This window comes from Haliotis asinina, chromosome 12 (genome assembly GCF_037392515.1).
Source record: "Haliotis asinina isolate JCU_RB_2024 chromosome 12, JCU_Hal_asi_v2, whole genome shotgun sequence".
In the NCBI taxonomy this organism is placed as follows: domain Eukaryota; kingdom Metazoa; phylum Mollusca; class Gastropoda; order Lepetellida; family Haliotidae; genus Haliotis; species Haliotis asinina.
This window is the reverse complement of record NC_090291.1, coordinates 19,764,445-19,782,764: the sequence shown is the minus strand read 5'-3', so window position 1 is coordinate 19,782,764 and position 18,320 is coordinate 19,764,445. Positions and strand designations below refer to the sequence as shown.

The 18,320-nt window shown below is 36.8% G+C and overlaps 1 protein-coding gene across 1 annotated transcript in view; it reads left to right on the top strand.

Annotated features, from left to right (window-relative positions):
* LOC137258756 (ran-binding protein 9-like) overlaps nucleotides 1-18,320 on the top strand; it is a 41,493-nt gene that overhangs the window by 12,019 nt on the left and 11,154 nt on the right. Inside the window, exons 3-6 of the mRNA XM_067796445.1 lie at nucleotides 15,835-15,887; nucleotides 16,501-16,668; nucleotides 17,106-17,128; nucleotides 18,126-18,227. Of these exons, the coding sequence (XP_067652546.1) occupies nucleotides 15,835-15,887; nucleotides 16,501-16,668; nucleotides 17,106-17,128; nucleotides 18,126-18,227 (346 nt within the window). The remainder of the gene's footprint in view (nucleotides 1-15,834; nucleotides 15,888-16,500; nucleotides 16,669-17,105; nucleotides 17,129-18,125; nucleotides 18,228-18,320) is intronic.

Genomic DNA, 18,320 nt, shown 5'->3' with positions numbered 1-18,320 from the left:
ATTGGTTGCAGTGAACCAATGACCAAGCAATCAATCACATTCTCTCATAATTGAACACAAATGATTTTGGAACACTTTTTTTAGCTTTTGGAACACTTGCCGATGGAACATATCTGCAATGTTGTGGCCTGAAAACATGTTTATTTCTTAGAAAAATCATTTCACAAACTGAAAAGTCATAACTGAATATTTCTCGAAGACTTTTTGATTGATGGTAATTTTCAGCACTAGTTATAGCCAGTGATATTGTACAAGAATTATACAAAAAGCAACATTTCATTTAAATATTATTAAAACGTTATTCTTTCTGTTTTTAAACTTTATATGCCTAATTTACTCCATGGTTCTGATCATGAAGACATGTTTGTTCTTTGTCACCATCATCATCTTAATGCTTTGATTTTATGATTGATTAAATGTGAAGAATACCCATTAGGCGTCAGATAACACGAGAGTCAATAATGTCAATATTCATGATTATCTTTGACCTGTAGCACAAGCAAACTAATCAATAATGTATTTGTTAATTTGCTGAAAATGAAATAATCAGAGATACTGTTTACTCGGGGTGTCACAGGGGCTGGAACATTATGTTTGTGTACTGTGTGTTTTCTAGTGACAGTAATATATACAGTATGGAATTTTCAGTACTGATATACGGTGATACACATGCTAAGATAAATTACTTGCTATTCTCTCACTGCCTTTGTGATTCAGATGTTGAGAATTGTGTGGCAAATAAGACCGGTAGGAACATGTTTCTAGTGCAGTCTTCTGCTTTTAAACAATTGTTATTATTTAGATATTTCTGGTGTCCTCTGTCATGATATTATAGGAATATTGTGGCGTAAAACTAACTCACTCATGTAGTGTTGTGTTTAGGGGTAATAGTTGTCTGAGACCACGTTTTTTTTCAAAGGAAGGCATAAAAGGGATAAATGTCACAGTGGTTTGTAATTGTGAGTGCCTTGGATGAGGAACACTTCGAATTACCAGCTCTCAGCTATCATCTTACTGATCATACCAAGAAGAAATGTTGTTTACAATACAGGTCAGTGGGCCACACACTTGAAGTACTTGGTCACTTTGATAAGCTTGGGTACCAAGTCCTTAGGTCAAGTAAAGCCATCTTTGTTTCTGGAGTGATATCTTGAAAAGAGTCTCAACTGTTGCTTATAATCATCACTGATCTTAATGATGTAGATATGCATATCAGATATCAGTGTTCAGATAGTTTTTCAAAGTAACAGGACATTGAGTCCTTCAAGTTTCAGATGTGTGTCAGACCCACTGAAAACTCACAGGACCCACAGAATAAAGTAAAACAAACATTTCAGATTTGACTTTTCTTATAACTGGCATTGAAATTATTAACTTTATATAATAACAAACCTAAGATTTCTAAACAGCAAACAAGTGTCACCGCAAATAACAACTTCACACAAAGACATTGTGAAATATTCAGTCATGATACTGGGGCTGGCGGGTTGGTGATTTCTATCTGACCACTGGTGAATCTGCCACATTTGTCAGAGGGTCAGACGCTGTTCATGAACACTGATATCAGAATCATAGTTTCATGTCCAATATTTGCTGTGTTTAAAGCTATGTCTTAGCACCATGGTGATGCTGGGCTTCATCAAACATTGTCAGTCTGTCTCTCTGTCTTTTTGTCTTTAAATCCAAATGAAGCCGAGAACAGTTCTTAATTTCTGGAGAGCTAGGGCAATGTTGACTTGACAAATCATTTTAGAATATACTTTAATATACCACTACTTTATTTATTATCTAGTGTCATGGTCACGATTAGCTGACAAGCAGCATGATGTTCTGCAAAGTGACATGAAACCAAACTCACTCACTCACTCACTCACTCACTCACTCACTCACTCACTCACTCACTCACTCACTCACTCACTCACTCACTCACTCACTCACTCACTCACTCACTCACTCACTCACTCACTCACTCACTCACTCACTCATAAATGCTTACTACTAGCCTGCAGGTATTTCCAGTTCATAAGATGGAACCATTTATAGATTACACAGTTTTGGAAGAACCCAGAAAGGTGGGGAGGCTGTCTTAGCCTCATGATGACTAACAACAAGAATCATATCCAGGTTGAACGATGTCTAAACACCGTGAATCATGCCGAATGTGTTTTTTTCTCAACCCAAGCCATGATCTCATATCACTGGCACAGTGACTACCCTGCATCACTTACCCTGACAGTGTTCTTGTATCAGCTGCAGACAGCAGTTTCTGTCTAACCACAGTGTGCAATACCGCATGTGTTACTCTCTAACCAGTGTGTAACGTTTCAGCTGCTGGTTTTGAGATACGGATGTCCTGTATATGATTATTGATTTTGGAATATATTTAGTATTTGTCACATGGAATGAACATGGAATTTGGTATGAAATGGAGAACAGCTATGATCAATGGTGACATGAAATTTGAAAGACTGTGTCAGCTGTTGAGTCTTTGTTCTTGGCATGCTGACATGGCAAAAAGTGCAAAACACGAGTTGACTTATTTGACAGAAGAAATCTGTTTAGGTGAAAGAAACTGATTGGATTCCTTTCCACTGATTTTTTCCATGTGATGCTGATTAGAATTATTATGCTCAGGGTTCCATTGTTTCAGTAGTGCTAGGGAGTTAGCAACATGACATCATTCACATGATTAGTGATTAGTTAGCCTGATTAGGCTAGACCAGGCACAATAAGAATATATGTTAAATAATCAGCCTGAATCTGAAGGAGTGCTGTCAGTGCTCAAAAACTGAAACGTTAATCATTAATCTTCATGATTATCACATCCAGTGATTCAAGTAATAGTCTGTGTGTGACAGAAATCAGCAAGAGGTATTTTGGTTGGATGTAAAAATTGTCTATTAAGTTAAATTGTGAAAAATCAATTTGGTGGATCACTAAACACAAGGAAAATATTTGCTTGTATCTGACATTATTTCAAAATCTGACAGATCCTGATACTTATATGGGGAATTAATGTTCCTCATTTTACATGAGAGATTATTTTTACAAGACTGTTTATTGCCAGTATACTACAGAATATTTATGCTTCATTATTAAGATTAATGGTTAAGATTTTTAAATGTTCAAGCCAAGACGGATAATCTGCAGCTCCTTGTCAATTTTTAGAATATCTTTTGTATGTTGCTTTTTGTATATTTAAATTACAGTCAAACCCCGTTTACTCGGACCCTACACATCTGGAAACCCCACCTTCCGGACGATTTTATGTGAAACGAAACTTACGTTCATTAGTTGTACTCGGTTAACCGGACCCCAAGCTTCCGGACCCACACGGCGAATTTTCAAACCATTCCCATAGATTTCCATTGAAAAATGATCCAGTTATCTGGAGATGTGTGCAACGTGCATGTGTATGTGTCACATCAATACCGTTTACCGCACGACTGTGTGATTTCATTCTTAATCTATCGGAAGGCATTTGGTGTGAATTGATTAATTAGCCATCAAAACACTAGTGACACTTAATTTCATGTTTTACTTGTTTGATCCAGTTAACTGGACGTCTCGCTATCATGACGATTTTTGACTGAAACCAAAACGTCCGGATAAACGGGGTTTGACTGAGGGAAAGCAAATACAGTCCCTACAGGGCATTTCGGCTTCACACAAGTGGTTGGAGTCATGTTATATTGTGGTATTCACAAAACCGTCACACCCGTGTTTATTATATATTATGTTGTTAAACGTATGATCTGAAGCAAAGTGTTTATATTAAGTCCATTTGTTGAACAAGGTTAATTTTGATTTAAGAATGTTTTTATTTTTTACAGCATTCTGTGTACATTATCAGGCCTTTGTTGTTAACAGGATTGGATGAAGGGATGGGTAATTACATCAGTAGGGGAAGTACTGTAGAAGTATTTGAGTCATGCCTACCCAACTATTCATAGATCTGATATACCAGCTGTGTTCACTGACTGTGATATGCGTCCCAAATTAACAATGAAACGCAAAATGCTAATACAGCCTACTGGCAAATATATCTACAGTTGTTCTAAATATGACCTTTTGACCACTTTCCCAAGCAAAGGTTTTCTTTGTCAACTTTGTGGTTGGATTAGTGAATTCATTGTTGAATTATAAGGGGAACATATGATGTTGACCAAGGATGAATGAGTGGGGAGCATGTGATGTTGGTCACAGTGTCACACCTTTAGTCACATAATTTTATAGGTCAAACTGCTAGAGTGTTTGTCAAACAGTGTGTGGGAATATATTTTATAAGTCAAACTGCTAGAGTGTTAAACTGTTGGTCCAGTAAGTTCTATGGGTCAAACTGCTAGACTGTCTGTCAGACTGATTTTAGCTTAAGTTTTATAGCTCAGACTACTTGACAGAGTGAAACTGTTTGTTGATTGAGTTTTATTGGTAAAATTTGCTAGAGTGTCTGTCAGTTTGATTGTAGGATAAGTTTAATAAGTCAAACTGTTTGTGAAGTACGTTTTTCTTTTTATAGCTCAAACTGCTTGACAGAGTGAAACTGTTTGTGGATTGAGTTTTATAGGTAATATTTGCTAGAGTGCCTGTCAGTCTGATTGTAGGATACGTTTTATAGGTCAAACTGTTTGTGGAATAAGTCATTCTGCTGTATTTCTTAGAGATGAAAATATAAATGTCTTTCTCCCTCATCACTTTTGAATAAATGTGACCGAGAAACATTTAATTTTTTTTTATGCAGCCTAACTTTTTTGAGGTTTTAAACTCAAAAGGTATGTACGAACCTCATCTTTCGCGATTTGGTTTGCTGTGTTCTGATTGGTCAGTTGTGAAGGTTAGGTGATGTGACCTACTAGGGTTTGTTAGTCTCAGTATAAGCAGTGTGATGAATAATTCCGAGTTTAAGAGTACTTTGATTGTTTGTGAAACAATTTGAGGGATAGGTTTTTAAGGTCAGATTGTGTTACATAATGTTTGTTCATACAAGTTCAGATTGTTTCTTGACAAGTGTGTCTACATAGGAATATCTACATAGACAGTGTTAGATAGAGTCAGACAGTGCAGTTGTTGGTAAACACAGGTCTTAATGACAGTGGATGGATGTAGCAAATAATACAGCGGGTACATTATAGCAGTACATTAAGATAGTGCTTTGACAGTGTTTATGTTGAGTTGCACAATATAACCCTATTGATTACCAACACAGTCTTTGTTTATCTTTCAACTGTTTGTTTTTCAACTGTGCAGTGTTTGATATGCGCCACATAGTCGATTGTGAATAAGCACACTGATAACTAGTCATCTTTTTATTGTGGCTTGACTCCTTATCATTGATTTCTGATAACAAGTTGACAAGGTTGCACAGAAATTCTGGAAAACAATAGGTGACTCGACACATTGTCTGTATCCAAGGAGACATGTCATTGCCCTGGACAGGTTTCAGTCATTACTAAGTCCAATTGTTATGCAGTTATGGCCCGCAGTACCTTGTCCTTGACTAATGTTTTTAAATAGTTTTCACAGAAACTACAACATGTAAAACAAAAACATGTCAGATCCTAAAAAAGCAAAATATCATATAAGACGATGAATATTATGTCATCTTTTGACTGCATCAAGCAGCAGGAGAACTTTGCAGGAGCCGCTTCAGTCAGCAATCACAAAACATATATACTGAAGAGCTAAAGAAACGTACGTTTCTGAAAAACGAAATCGTTCATGTTCATGTGTTCGTTTTGAAAACTTGACATAAAAATTGAATTGTGTCTCTTTTCCTGTTCAGTATTTATGGGACTGGCCATTCATTATGTACATTTCAGTTTTAAGTTACTGTGGTTTTTCATCAAAAAATGATGCTGATCTTGTCTGTCAAAACCAGATTTTTGAAAGTCTGCATCTAACAACATAACTCTGCATGATCTTTTGTTATTTAGTTTTGTTTCGGATTTATCTTGTTTGAAATCCTAGAAAATGGATATAAGTTTGAATACCAGTGATAGATTTTTTGTTTTGTTTTTGAGGCAAATCATTCATTTGAAAACAATCCAAGGACGTTATTCTTCAAATTAACCATAGAACTTATCTTTGATTTTGTCCCCACCATCACTCAAAATTCACAAAATAATACATTTAGTTGTTGTATATTTCCCTAATTTGAGATGTCACCTTTTGATGTGCAAATTAGACACTGGCCTGTTAGCCTCTGGCTAATAAACATCCATGCAGGCCAGTAAATCTACAGTCACAGGCCTGACTGGCTTGTGAATTTTCATGAGGTCATTTTGTAAGCATGACATGCTTGCTGACTTGTTATGTTACAATACACTTTCAAACCTTGTAAAATTTTGTCCTGATGGACATGTTCATCATATTAGCAGCTTGCTGATGAAACCCATGTCTGCGTTGAAATTATTGTCAGTTATTTTAATGGGCTTGTAACTGTCAGGCAGAATTTGGAAACAATTTTGCACACTGTCAACATGTGTACGTTAATTTCAGAAAAAGCGTAGTTTTGGATTTTATGAGTACCCAAGACAATTCAAGATGAAATTAGTAATTCACTTTCCCAGCTGTACAATGTGGGATTAGAGGCTAGTGACAGGGACTTAAGAAATGTCTTCAGTTAAGAGGAACAAAATGGCATCTGTGTAAAACATATTGTTGTGGTTTGTGTTTGACATTTTTTGAACAATGGGTTATTGTCATGTAATCATGCTGACTGCACCAATTGTCTTCATATTTGCTTACAGATTAGTTAGTTTTAGAAGAGACAAGGACTTTGATGTAACATCACTTTTTACATGTCTGAATATGTGTTCAAGATGTCAATATCAATGAGTTACATGTATACTGCTTTCTTGATAATCAACATTTTAAAAAAGTGTGTAAAGTTTATTAAACTGTATTTTTCTTTAGAGCCTGGAATGCATCATTAATCATGTGGACTGATGGATAAAATAATGTGCATATCTGCTCTGAAAGAAACAATGAAACACTTAGCAAAGTAATAGAAAATCCTGCAAAACCTTGATGTTGTACAGTGAGTCATAAAAACTCCAACACCCTATTGCATCTATGGCAGTTTTCAGTGCAAAGGTGTGTACTCAGAACACCTCATTCCTTTATTACAAAACTGTGAGGTAACTATTTCTCTCTTGATAGGGTTAGTTTAGTTAACTCAAGTTTACCATGTAACCGTGATTTCAATCCTGTGATTATCGCTTTTTTAAAGTAAGCCTGTTTGGTAAGTTCATGATGTAACAAGAGATATTTCAGATGTCATTTTTGTTCTGGGGTATTTCTGACATTATTGTCAACAAATTGTAACATCGTCTAGTAGCCCTTGTGAGTGCTTGTGAGTTTAGTTTTACACTGGGGGAACACCAGAAATAAGCTTCACACATTATACCCATGTGGGGAGTCGAACTAGGTCTTCAGCGTGATGTGTAAACACTTTAACTACTAGGCTACCCCACTGCCCCATTAGACCTAATAGGCTGTGGACTTAATAGTTTGCGCTATGCTCATTTCTGTTTATTCAACATGTGAATTTGCTTTTTGGAAAATTGATTTGTTATGCTACGTGGATTTGTTTAAAAGAAACATGTATTGTCTGATTTTAGTTATGTCTGTATTGGTGGCCATGTGTGAACTGACTGTTACTGAATGTTGAAAGACTCCTATGGATTATTTACCATTAGGTTTGAATCTGATGATCTTTAAGAATGTGATCTTTACTGGGGTAGGTTTTAGTAGCAACAAGAGGAGGCAGTTTGAAAGAGGAGTTGAATAAAGCCAAGGCTTATTAAACTTTCATATAGATCTAGTGCTAATGCTGCATCCATCCTCCTTCCGGCTGGCTGGGGAAAGATAAAGAGCTTTGTGAAGCCTTTCAGTTTTTCATTGTTCAGTGTGCTATTGTAGCATTCTCAGGACCTGTGATGTGCTTTATATATATATATGATATAGCTGGATGGATTGTTTCTATTCCAAGTACCATTTGTCAGACTTCCATTTCAGTGGAAATCGCAGTGACTGAGTGGATCAGATCGCTGACTTTGTGTGCTGGAGATTAGGTGCCTTAAACTGAGAATGAGAGTTTGAATCCTGCATAGGACTCAACCCCTAGCAAGTAGTAGAATATATATATATTGCATTTGACTACTATCTAATTTGAGGGTGGGGTTGGGATAGATTAGTGGTTAAAGTGTTTGCTCATTGTGCTGAAGACACAGGTTCAATTTCCCAAATGGGTACATTGTGTGAAGCCCATTCTGGTGCTTCCCAGTGATGCAGCTGGAATATCTCTAACAGCCTTGGTCAAACTGTACTTACTTTCTAAATGACAAGGTGTATTCGTCAACATCTAGAATCCCCAAATACCCCTAACAATATGACAAATCCATCTTTAAGAACAGTGTTATCCAACAGCTTTGTGGCAGTCTTTTTTTTTATGAATATCCCACTGTTTTGTCAGTGATTCAGTCCTCGTCACCTTTTCGTCAATTAAACTTATTCTCAGCCCTTCCCCCTATCTCGCTCAGCTTCTTGCAGTGCAGTACTTACCCACAGAGCCTTTGTTCAAATACAGACACCAAAATTGACCAAACAGGACACGAGGCTTCCTGAGTAGGTTTATCAGGATTCAAATAGCACTGCTCTTAGGCAGCTATAATTACTTGCCGTGACACAATTGTACAAAATGACAACTCGTACATTTTTTGTAACATCTTTGAATTTTTGACTGCATGAAATGAACATTACTTACGACAAAGCCATTTTTGAAGATTGGAGTGACATTAGCAAATTATGTAATCTTAAGTGAAACAGGGTGTCATATCTCTTACCATATTTACCATAAGAAGTAGCCAAGGCTTTTAGAAATTTGACAGAGGGGTGCTAACATTTTTATTATTGATTTGTCAATGGTGGTGAAGAAATTGTTTCCGACGTCAAAGAAATTTAAATGTGTCCTTATAGTAGTCAAGAGTGGTTGTAAATACAGTATATGCTTTGTCTTGAGGTGTGGAAACTGCTGTTTTGGTGACCTACCTTTGTGAAAACACTTTCTGTCTCTGCTTCCTGTTTTAACAATACCACTTACAGCTTTTCCTTGTGACTTGCACAATCTGTTATACATTATATACATTAGAAACTTTGTAGCAACATGAACCATGTTTTATATGGATATGCTTTTCAATATTTTCAGTCTAATCCGATGATTGTGTTCAGCATGAATGTTACAGCTTGCTTTGATATCAGTTGTAGTGACTGATAATTGTTAACTAAATATTGATCCCATAGGATGAATATTACTGAACTAAAAAAACTGCAAAAAAAACAACAACCAAAAACTGCCAGAAATATAATGAATGAAGTGGTGACACTTGCATTCAGTGAAGACAGTTATAATTACTGCAGTTGTATATTTGAGAAAAAAAATGCTACAGCATGTGAAGGAATAAACATTTTTCTTGTCACTGAAGTGGCGACGATTGTATTCAGCAAAATCATGCATGCTTAAAATAACTGTGAGGTAGCCAGTGAAGAGTGATTAAATTTCTATGTTGTGTGTGAAAATCCAATCCAAACTATTTTTAATTGCAATAACTTCTGAAACATTTTGTCGATGACACAATTTTAGTACTAATGATTGTTAATAATTCTTTCCAATTCTTTCCATTGAAAATATTTCCAGTTATTGATCAATCAGCAAGCCCTTTTAAATATTAGCAAAAAAAGTTCAACTAGATTTCTTTTGGGGAAAGAAGTGAAATAACATTTGTGGTCTTGGTGATATTATGATTTGATTCAGTGACGGTAGAGATTTTCGTCTTGGATGAAAGTATGTTTGTTCATCTCCGTGATTAAAATTTTTGTACACAATGGGTGGATGGCATAAGGAAAGAGATTGAAAATCTGATTTATTTCCATGGAAATGCAACAGTTACTCCAGGTAATTTCTAAGTAACAATGTACAAAAAGATGTACAAATATACATGTTTTTTTGTAAATATTATGTGTTGAGTTTGTCAGCTTTTCCTAGAAATTATATGGTTATAATCAATATCAATATCCCCCAAAGTATATTTCTCCATAAGGTTTATTTTGTATGGTGACCCTGTACATTTCATTGGACAAATTGAAGTTCCACTTTTGAGTGAGGGGGTAGAAAGTTGCTTGGTCATTGTGATAAGGACAGGACTCTTATTTGTGATGTCTCCCTGAATGTACATACAGACAACTTGTGTTTGATGTGACTCATGGACAGTTACCAGGTGGATTCTACTTGTAAGAAACCTGCCTAGAGACTTGTGCTATTTATAACGCTGACATAGTTTACAGTTTTGGCATTGTGCCATCCCTCCTTGGCCTCACCTGTTGAATATTACTTACAGGAGTTACGTTTTTGCCTGACACTGCTGCCTCGACACTGTTACACTTGACCTGTCATCCTGGTGATGTGCGGCCATTATTCTTATCCTCTCTGTATATGGATGAATGCAGAAACTATGCCATGGGGAGCATTGTGACTCAACAGTGTAAAACTGACAGTAAATGCACTTTCAATGACTGCATATATTTTTTTCTTAATTGCTTTCCTTTCTGACATATGATTTAATCCCGGAGATAAAGGAGTCTTGTTTGAAAATATATTTAATACTGATAAAGTCACAAAGCAGCTCAGAACATTCTCAATTTCATTTCAAGCTGACGGGATCTAGACTTGGATGATAATACTCTAGGCTTTAGTTGGCCTCATTTTTTTAGTTTGTTTGTTCCGTGTAAGGGAGATAGGCTGTCTTCTACCCAACCCTTACTGTCATGTTATAGCTCTGAATGAAAGAAGCCATGATCAAACTACTAGTGTAATTCCACTCTGATTTAATGTAGTTACTTATCTGTATTAATATGATATATTTTTTAGAGTTACTCCTTGTCTGCAAATGTTTCCAACATCATTTTAGCTACGTGCTTGGAGACTGTGTCTAGTAGAATTTCTTTGTATCAAGTAATTGACTTAATAGCTAAAATTTATTTGTTTACAAAATAAGCATAGAATATATAAATATACTCATGGAAACAAATAAGGGAACACATGAAAGTACAAGTGTTCCTTTATTTATTTCCAGAATTTCACTGACACTGCAATACATACCTTGTGAATAAACCTGGAAAAGAATAAAGGAACACATGTACTTTCGTGTGTTCCCTTATTTGTTTCCATGAGTATATAGAAAGGTAATACAGTGCACATAAAGATACTAATATTTTTTGAAAATGATACCATGAGACAGGTTTTAGACAGTTTCTCAGTGGTCAAGCCAATAGGTCATTACAAATTTTGAAGAGAAATATAAAATTTTTAAGCTTTTGGGTGTGTGAATGCTAAAGACTTGTGTGATGCTTGGCATTGATCTCTGCTGTTGAGAAGTGCAGCATCATTGCCTTAGAAGTGCAGGGAATCAATATGTGATCAGCAGTGGTGGCAGCCAGGATGTCTAGGACATAACTGCCAGGCTGCTCTGGGTTATGGAGGTGAATCTTGCACCCTGTAGTCACTGAATCAGCACTGGACGACTTTTCTGCTTTTGAGAGGTTAATAGCTGCAATTTCTATTGCCAAGTTTGTGGTAGAAGAAAATTGTGATAGTTCTCCCGTTCACTCACCTCAAATGATTGAAGATCAAGAAGGAGGAATTACGTTTTATCAAAGTCTTTATTAATTAGGACATAGTTGTATATTAGTTTTATATATGTAAGTAGCCTTGACAGTAAGTGTGAGTGAGCAAGTGAGTGCAGCCACTCAGCAATATTCCAGGTATATAAAAGTGGTCTGTACATAATTAAGTCTGGACCAGACAATCAACAACATGAGTATTGACTTACACATTTGGGATATGATGACATGTGTCAACCAAGTTAGCGAACCTGATCACATGATCCTGTTAGTTGCCTCTTACGACAAGCATGACTTAGTGAGGATCAAGTGTATACGGATCTTCATGGGTTGAAAGTAAGTGTGAGCAGGTTACATAAATTGGTGGTTGATTGCATGAGCATATGCATCCGGTGTCTGTGGACTATGTAGATTCCAGGGCCACTTTATACTAAATGATCTACAAGTTTCTCAAGTCATTGCTGATGTAAAGGAGTTATCATTGTGTAATGACTGAAATGTCTTTGTGGAAGTTGACCCTGTGCCTCCTTTCACGAAGCACACAGCACTAAGTTAGTCACAAAGGTAGCCTTAGTGCAGTGTTAGAGAATGGGAGTTACGGTTAGCCTTAGTAAAAGTTGCTTTGCCCCAAACCGGAATTTGGTCCCTACATGGGTGCAATGCGTGAAGCCCATGTCTGGTGTTCCCCATCTGGAATGTTGCTAAAAGCAGTTTAAAACTCATTCACTGTGGCTTGAGACAATAGATTTGTAACTTCAGATTGGATTCAGGGTTAGCTGAAACGTTGCCAGACATAGAGATACTTGTCTCTTCATCAGAACTTGTAACATTTTAGTTAAACTCCCATTATAAGGTTGTGATAAATCCCCAGCAAACTATTCTGTTCCTGATCACTGACTGGATCAGGTGCTCATGCTATGTGACTTGGTTAGTTATGTCCTTTGTCCCTCTGACATGAATTGTGGTCACAGTATCAAGTGTGGGGCTGTCTGCTTGAGGCTCCATCATTTACAGGAAGCCATCATGTACCTGGAACACTGTTTGGTGTGGAACAGAATAACAAACAAATTGCCTGGGCTAACAGGAACAAATGAAATTTATTTGATCAGGGGTTCCTCACTCTTGAATTTAAGACTTGCCATTTAGTTCTAAGGGGTAGCATAGGTGGATTCAGAGGGGGAGGGGAAATTTTGTTAAATGACCATTGAAACTTGGGTGAAAATGAAGCGTACACCCCCTTTTCTCAATAATGTGCATCCTCCTTTTTTCAAAATCTGCATACTCCCTTAGGTAGGTGGAGTAACCTAGTGGTTCACTCGTCATGCCGAAGACCCGGTTCCAGTTATCCATGTATGGGCACAATGTGTGAAGTCAATTCCTGGTGCAGTCCATTGCCAGAATATTACTATAGTGGTATAAAACATAATTCACTCACTTTAGTTCTAGGTGTGTATGCAAAGTGATGTGTGTTGAATGTAAAACATTCTTTCTTTGCTGTTTGAATAATATGTTACCTAGAAATTAACCCCCTTCAAAATATCTATGATAGTTCAAAGACTTAAAAAGGTGTATTTGAAGGTCTTTGGATCAAACTTGTTGAAACTACGTAGGACCAAGTTCAGACTTCCTCAAGCCTGTTTCCCAGTACAAGTGCATCACTGAAGCATACAACAGTAGTGTTCTGGCTTGTCTGGTTGTACAGGTATGACCTATAAGCCGTAACTGTTTTGGGCAGCGTGTCCCAGTTATAGGATGTTAGGTAGGTTTTTATCCAGACAGGTGAAAGATCATGAAAAGACAGACTGACATGCTGGGTTAAATATTGTATGGGAAGGGAAAGGAATTATAAAACACCGCCAAACAAAGGATGGTTTTTCTCATTGTTGGGCGGGTTACATCAAAGAAAGATTGTTGATCTAAGTGGTGTAATCACATGTCAGCTGTAGCAAACACATGGTTAGCATTTTATGGTTGTTACACAATCGCAAAAATATCGGAATGATTGTCATTGATATATAACATGCCATAAACTCATGGCTATAGAAAGAATGTACTTCGTGAAATGAATTATTGAGAGGCAAAGTGTACTTCAGACAAAATCAAGGATGGATAATTTGTTATCGCTTGCTACTTGGTGTTCATTTACAGTCAATATCCTTAATGGCATTAGGTAGCCTGATATAAATTATTCAGAGCATTTACAGTGTGTGACATGGTTTGAAATAACAACAGGGACTGTGTTTATTGTGCCATTTGTTGAGGATATTTTAGAGTGTTGTATGATCCCTAGGGAGCTGAAAATACAGATCAAGAAGTCAATCTGATCTGATGTCAGGATCATGGTGCTTTTAATACCAGGTCGTCACCTCGTCTGTCTATCTGTCCGTAATCATTTTGTTTCCGGAGTGAAACACAAAAACCGTTCAATACTTTTAGACCAAAACAAACATAACAAACTTAAGCTGAGGTTGTGCCTTTAGCTATTCATAGATTTTTTTTATATATATTTTTCTTGGTTTTCATGGAAATGTTCGAACTTAAAGTAATGGGTGAGGTGGGCTTCATTTCCAGAGTTTAACTCAAAAACCGTTCAATATGTTGGTGCAAAATATGGTAGATATATCAATCAGAACCAAAATTGGTGCCTCTTGCTTTTTACAGGTTTTAGTGATTTTTTATTTTCTCGGTTTCCATGGAAACTATTTGAACTTCGGAGGGGTGTGTTTCGTTTCCGGAGCACAACTCAAAAACTTCTTAATATCTGTCAGCAAAATGTGAGGCAGACCCGAATGTGGTGCCTTTTGCTATTTGCAGATTCTTGTGATTTATCATTTTTCTTTTTTTTTTCTATGGAAATGATTCAAACTTAGTCTAAAAAGAACCATCAAGTAACTGTGAGATGATTTGTTCTTTCAAATGTGTGGGAGCCAGGGGGATATGTCATCTTCTGATGACTTGCTATTATGACTATTTGAGGTAGCCTTGTTGACAAGGTCTGATAGGGGGATTGATTCCCTACTTGGGTGCTACATTTAAAGCCAGTTCCCATCTCAGGACATATTGGAATATTGCTGAAAGTGGCATAAAACTGTACTCACTCAATTTTATGTTTTTTGTTGTTTATACTATTATCATTTATAGTAATCCTTATAACTGGTCATGGTTTTGTGCATCTTAAAACATTGTAATGTTGATTGTAAAGTATGAACTCAAAAGCTTTGCTGGAGTGAGTAATTATAGTTTTACGACTCTATTAGAAGTAACACAGCAATGTCACTGTCATGGACATCAGGAATGGTCACAGAATTTCCAACTTCTGCCTGTACCAAAGTACATACTATGTTAAAAGGACTTTGTTGGCTGTCTCTCATGCAGGTGACCATCAACCCTCCTGCCTTACCTCCTCAGAACACTGTACATTTCTGGATTCAAGTGTCTACACATGCTACAAATGAATGAGATATGAATACAATCGGTTGTCCTAAGTCTTTTGTGAAATGTGTGGTCACAGCTGCCCACACTCACGTTGCAGGCTATTATTCCTGTTACCTTATATATTATTTAACCAGTACAAACCCTGTGCATTTTCTCTTTATATGCTGTATATTTTTATATTTCCATATTATTGCTGTCTGTTGTCTATATGTACATCTGATGAGTAGCATATTTGTACGTCCCCTCTGATGTTGAATTTAACTCGATAGAACTGGTGTTATTGTTATATTTGTAAACCACATGGGAATTAGAGCATCAGATTTTCTACGATGAGCTAGCAAGTCCATTACCTCAGACTGGAAGGGACGTTGCCATCTTGATCTTGCTCTTCACCAACTTAGAACTGAATTTTGTTTCTCATGTGTATGAAATCAGCCAGTCAGAATGACTGATCTCAGAATATGATGTCTATGTGTATGAACTGTGGCTTTGCAATAGCACTCCTTGTATGTAACCTAATTTGAAGACTCATCAGTGGTCTTTTGACAAGGCAATATGTTGAAGTGCGATGGGGGAAGGAGTAGGCGAGTGAACTTTTTGCTGAATCAGCAATTTTGGAATTTGAGATACAGACATGGAAAATCAACATGAAAATACTTCCCTTTAACTAACACACACATGAAGTGCCACAGTTCTGATGTTTCTGTTTGTGTCTTACAGATATATGGGCATTGGTCTCTCTACCCAGGGGGTCAACATGAACCGGCTGCCAGGTAGGATTTGTGTACTGCAATATGGTTCAGTTTTGTTGTTGTTCCTGTTCAGAATCTACACAGTATACTGTCACGGTGGAATAATGCTGCTTCAAGTTACTCCCATGTATCATATTTTTTTACTCACATTTCTTCTCTTTGCAAAATGGTTAAATCAACAGTCTTTCAAACGTTCATATATTTACGCGTCAGAAATGTTTATGTAAGGAATTGTTTCAGAGATACGCTTTTATTCTGTCCCTGTATTCTTTGTGTGTAATTCTGAGTCTTGCATTTTTTAATACATGCCTTCTTGTGTGTTTAGATTGAATGTCTTGTGTTTCTAAGTTGATCAAAAAGGCCAAATGGGTTTACCTACATACATTTATTTATTTTTTCAGATAGATATTCATGTCAGGAACTAGTTCCTATGTATATTTTATTTATCAGTTTTTGTAACTTTGACATACCCAAAACATTGAAATCTTAAGTGCAAATAGGAAAATGACGTGATAACATAATACTGCAGACTGTGTTGTCAAACAGTAAACAGATTTTGCATGTATTTCAACTGAACTAGGTTTGGGTGTACTTCCCATTGTTTTTATCCTTCATCTTAAATTCGTTATTTCAGGTTGGGACAAACATTCCTATGGTTACCATGGTGATGATGGCAACTCGTTCTGTTCCTGTGGAACTGGCCAACCATATGGTCCAACTTTCACAACAGGCGATGTGATTGGCTGCTGCCTCAACCTCATTGACAACACTTGTTTCTACACCAAAAACGGCGTAAACTTAGGTAGGCTCGCATTTGTTCATTTTTGTAATCATCTATGCATTAGTCTTTCGGACTATCCTGTATATTTCATCTCATCATACCCTTTTGATGTTGAGAAAGATTAATTACTAGTAATGTTTGTGATTAAAGTAGAAATGGTGACATCACTTGTAATACAAAACTATAGTGAACATAATTTTTCATGTAAATTGATATTGGATGATGATAATTGTCACAGTTTCATTCTAGTGTTGGTGGGCAAGCCTTGTGTCCAAAGCGTTTACTCATCGTACCAAAGATCCAGATAGTCACACTGTCATGGCTGAAATATTGCCCAAAATGCCATAAAAACGTAGTTTCAAACTTTCATTCACATTTCAGACATATTATGTTAAATTTCAGTTGTTGTCTGGCAGATTCAGGTCCAGATTCTCAATGCTGTTTGTCTTCTGTTTCAGGTGTTGCTTGTACAGATCTCCCAGTAAGTATTCATTATTCACAGACACTTGTTGATGTTTACCAAATGTATTTATGTATTTGGGACTCACATACCCCATGAGTCTTGACTAGCTTACGGAGTTGCCTCCCTTACCTGTGTCGGGATCCATATGTATGGATTTTGAGTCTGAATTGGGTGCCGTTGTTCCGTAGTTGACAATCCTTAACTAAGGTAATATTTTCATGGTGACCAGGGCTCCACATAAAGGCCATATTTGCATAAGTATGGATAGAACATATGCATGATACGGTAGGAAAGAAATCAGAAAACGTACCAGATACACACCACAGCAATGGTGTTCGGTCTTAGAATCATTTATGTGCCTGTTTATCTGAAAAAGCGTTGCTTTATTGTGTATTAACCTGTCTATACAAGGGTAGCAATGTTGTTCATATATGAAATGAAACACAAGATTACTCTAAATGTACTCTTGACTTTTCCTAGTATTCTTATATAGAAAATATAAGGCATACATACTCCACATGTTGAAAAATTATCAGGAGCCCTGTGATAACCAACTTGAGCCTGCATCCTTTCATGCTTTTTTAAGACATTATGGTGCAGTTTGTGATGAAGGGGACATAACTAATGGACACTTGTTTTGATCATTGTGTTCTGATATCAATTAGGTGATGCTAAGGTGGAAATATTTCTGACATTTTACACACACAATTTGTGTATATGAACGGATGGAAGAAGCAGTATGCTCTGTGATCAGTGCAGGATATTGCATATAAATAAGGGACTGGGAAAGAAAACTTTGACTATGGGCCATTTTCAGGGTTATTAGCCATTTTCTGAATCTAGAGTGGGCCACTGCCCTTGTATCAATCATAAACTTCAAAATTTTAATGGCCAATTGTTCCTTCTAATGAGCAAAATGGCCCATGGCCCCTGCCTTTCCCAATCCCTGGTAAATGTTCTTTATGTTCATTCACTAATTCCTGATTTTCATCCGTGACTTTGGTTTGTGTTACAGCCCAAGCTTTACCCAACTGTGGGTCTGCAGACTCCTGGAGAAGTAGTGGAGGCCAACTTTGGACAGAGTCCCTTTGTCTTTGACATAGAAGATTACATGAAGGTCAGTACACTACAGCTGACACTGGCGTCTTTATGATTGAGTGATTAAGCTTGGTGACTTGGCTTGGGTTATTGGTTGTAATGTCAGTCACAT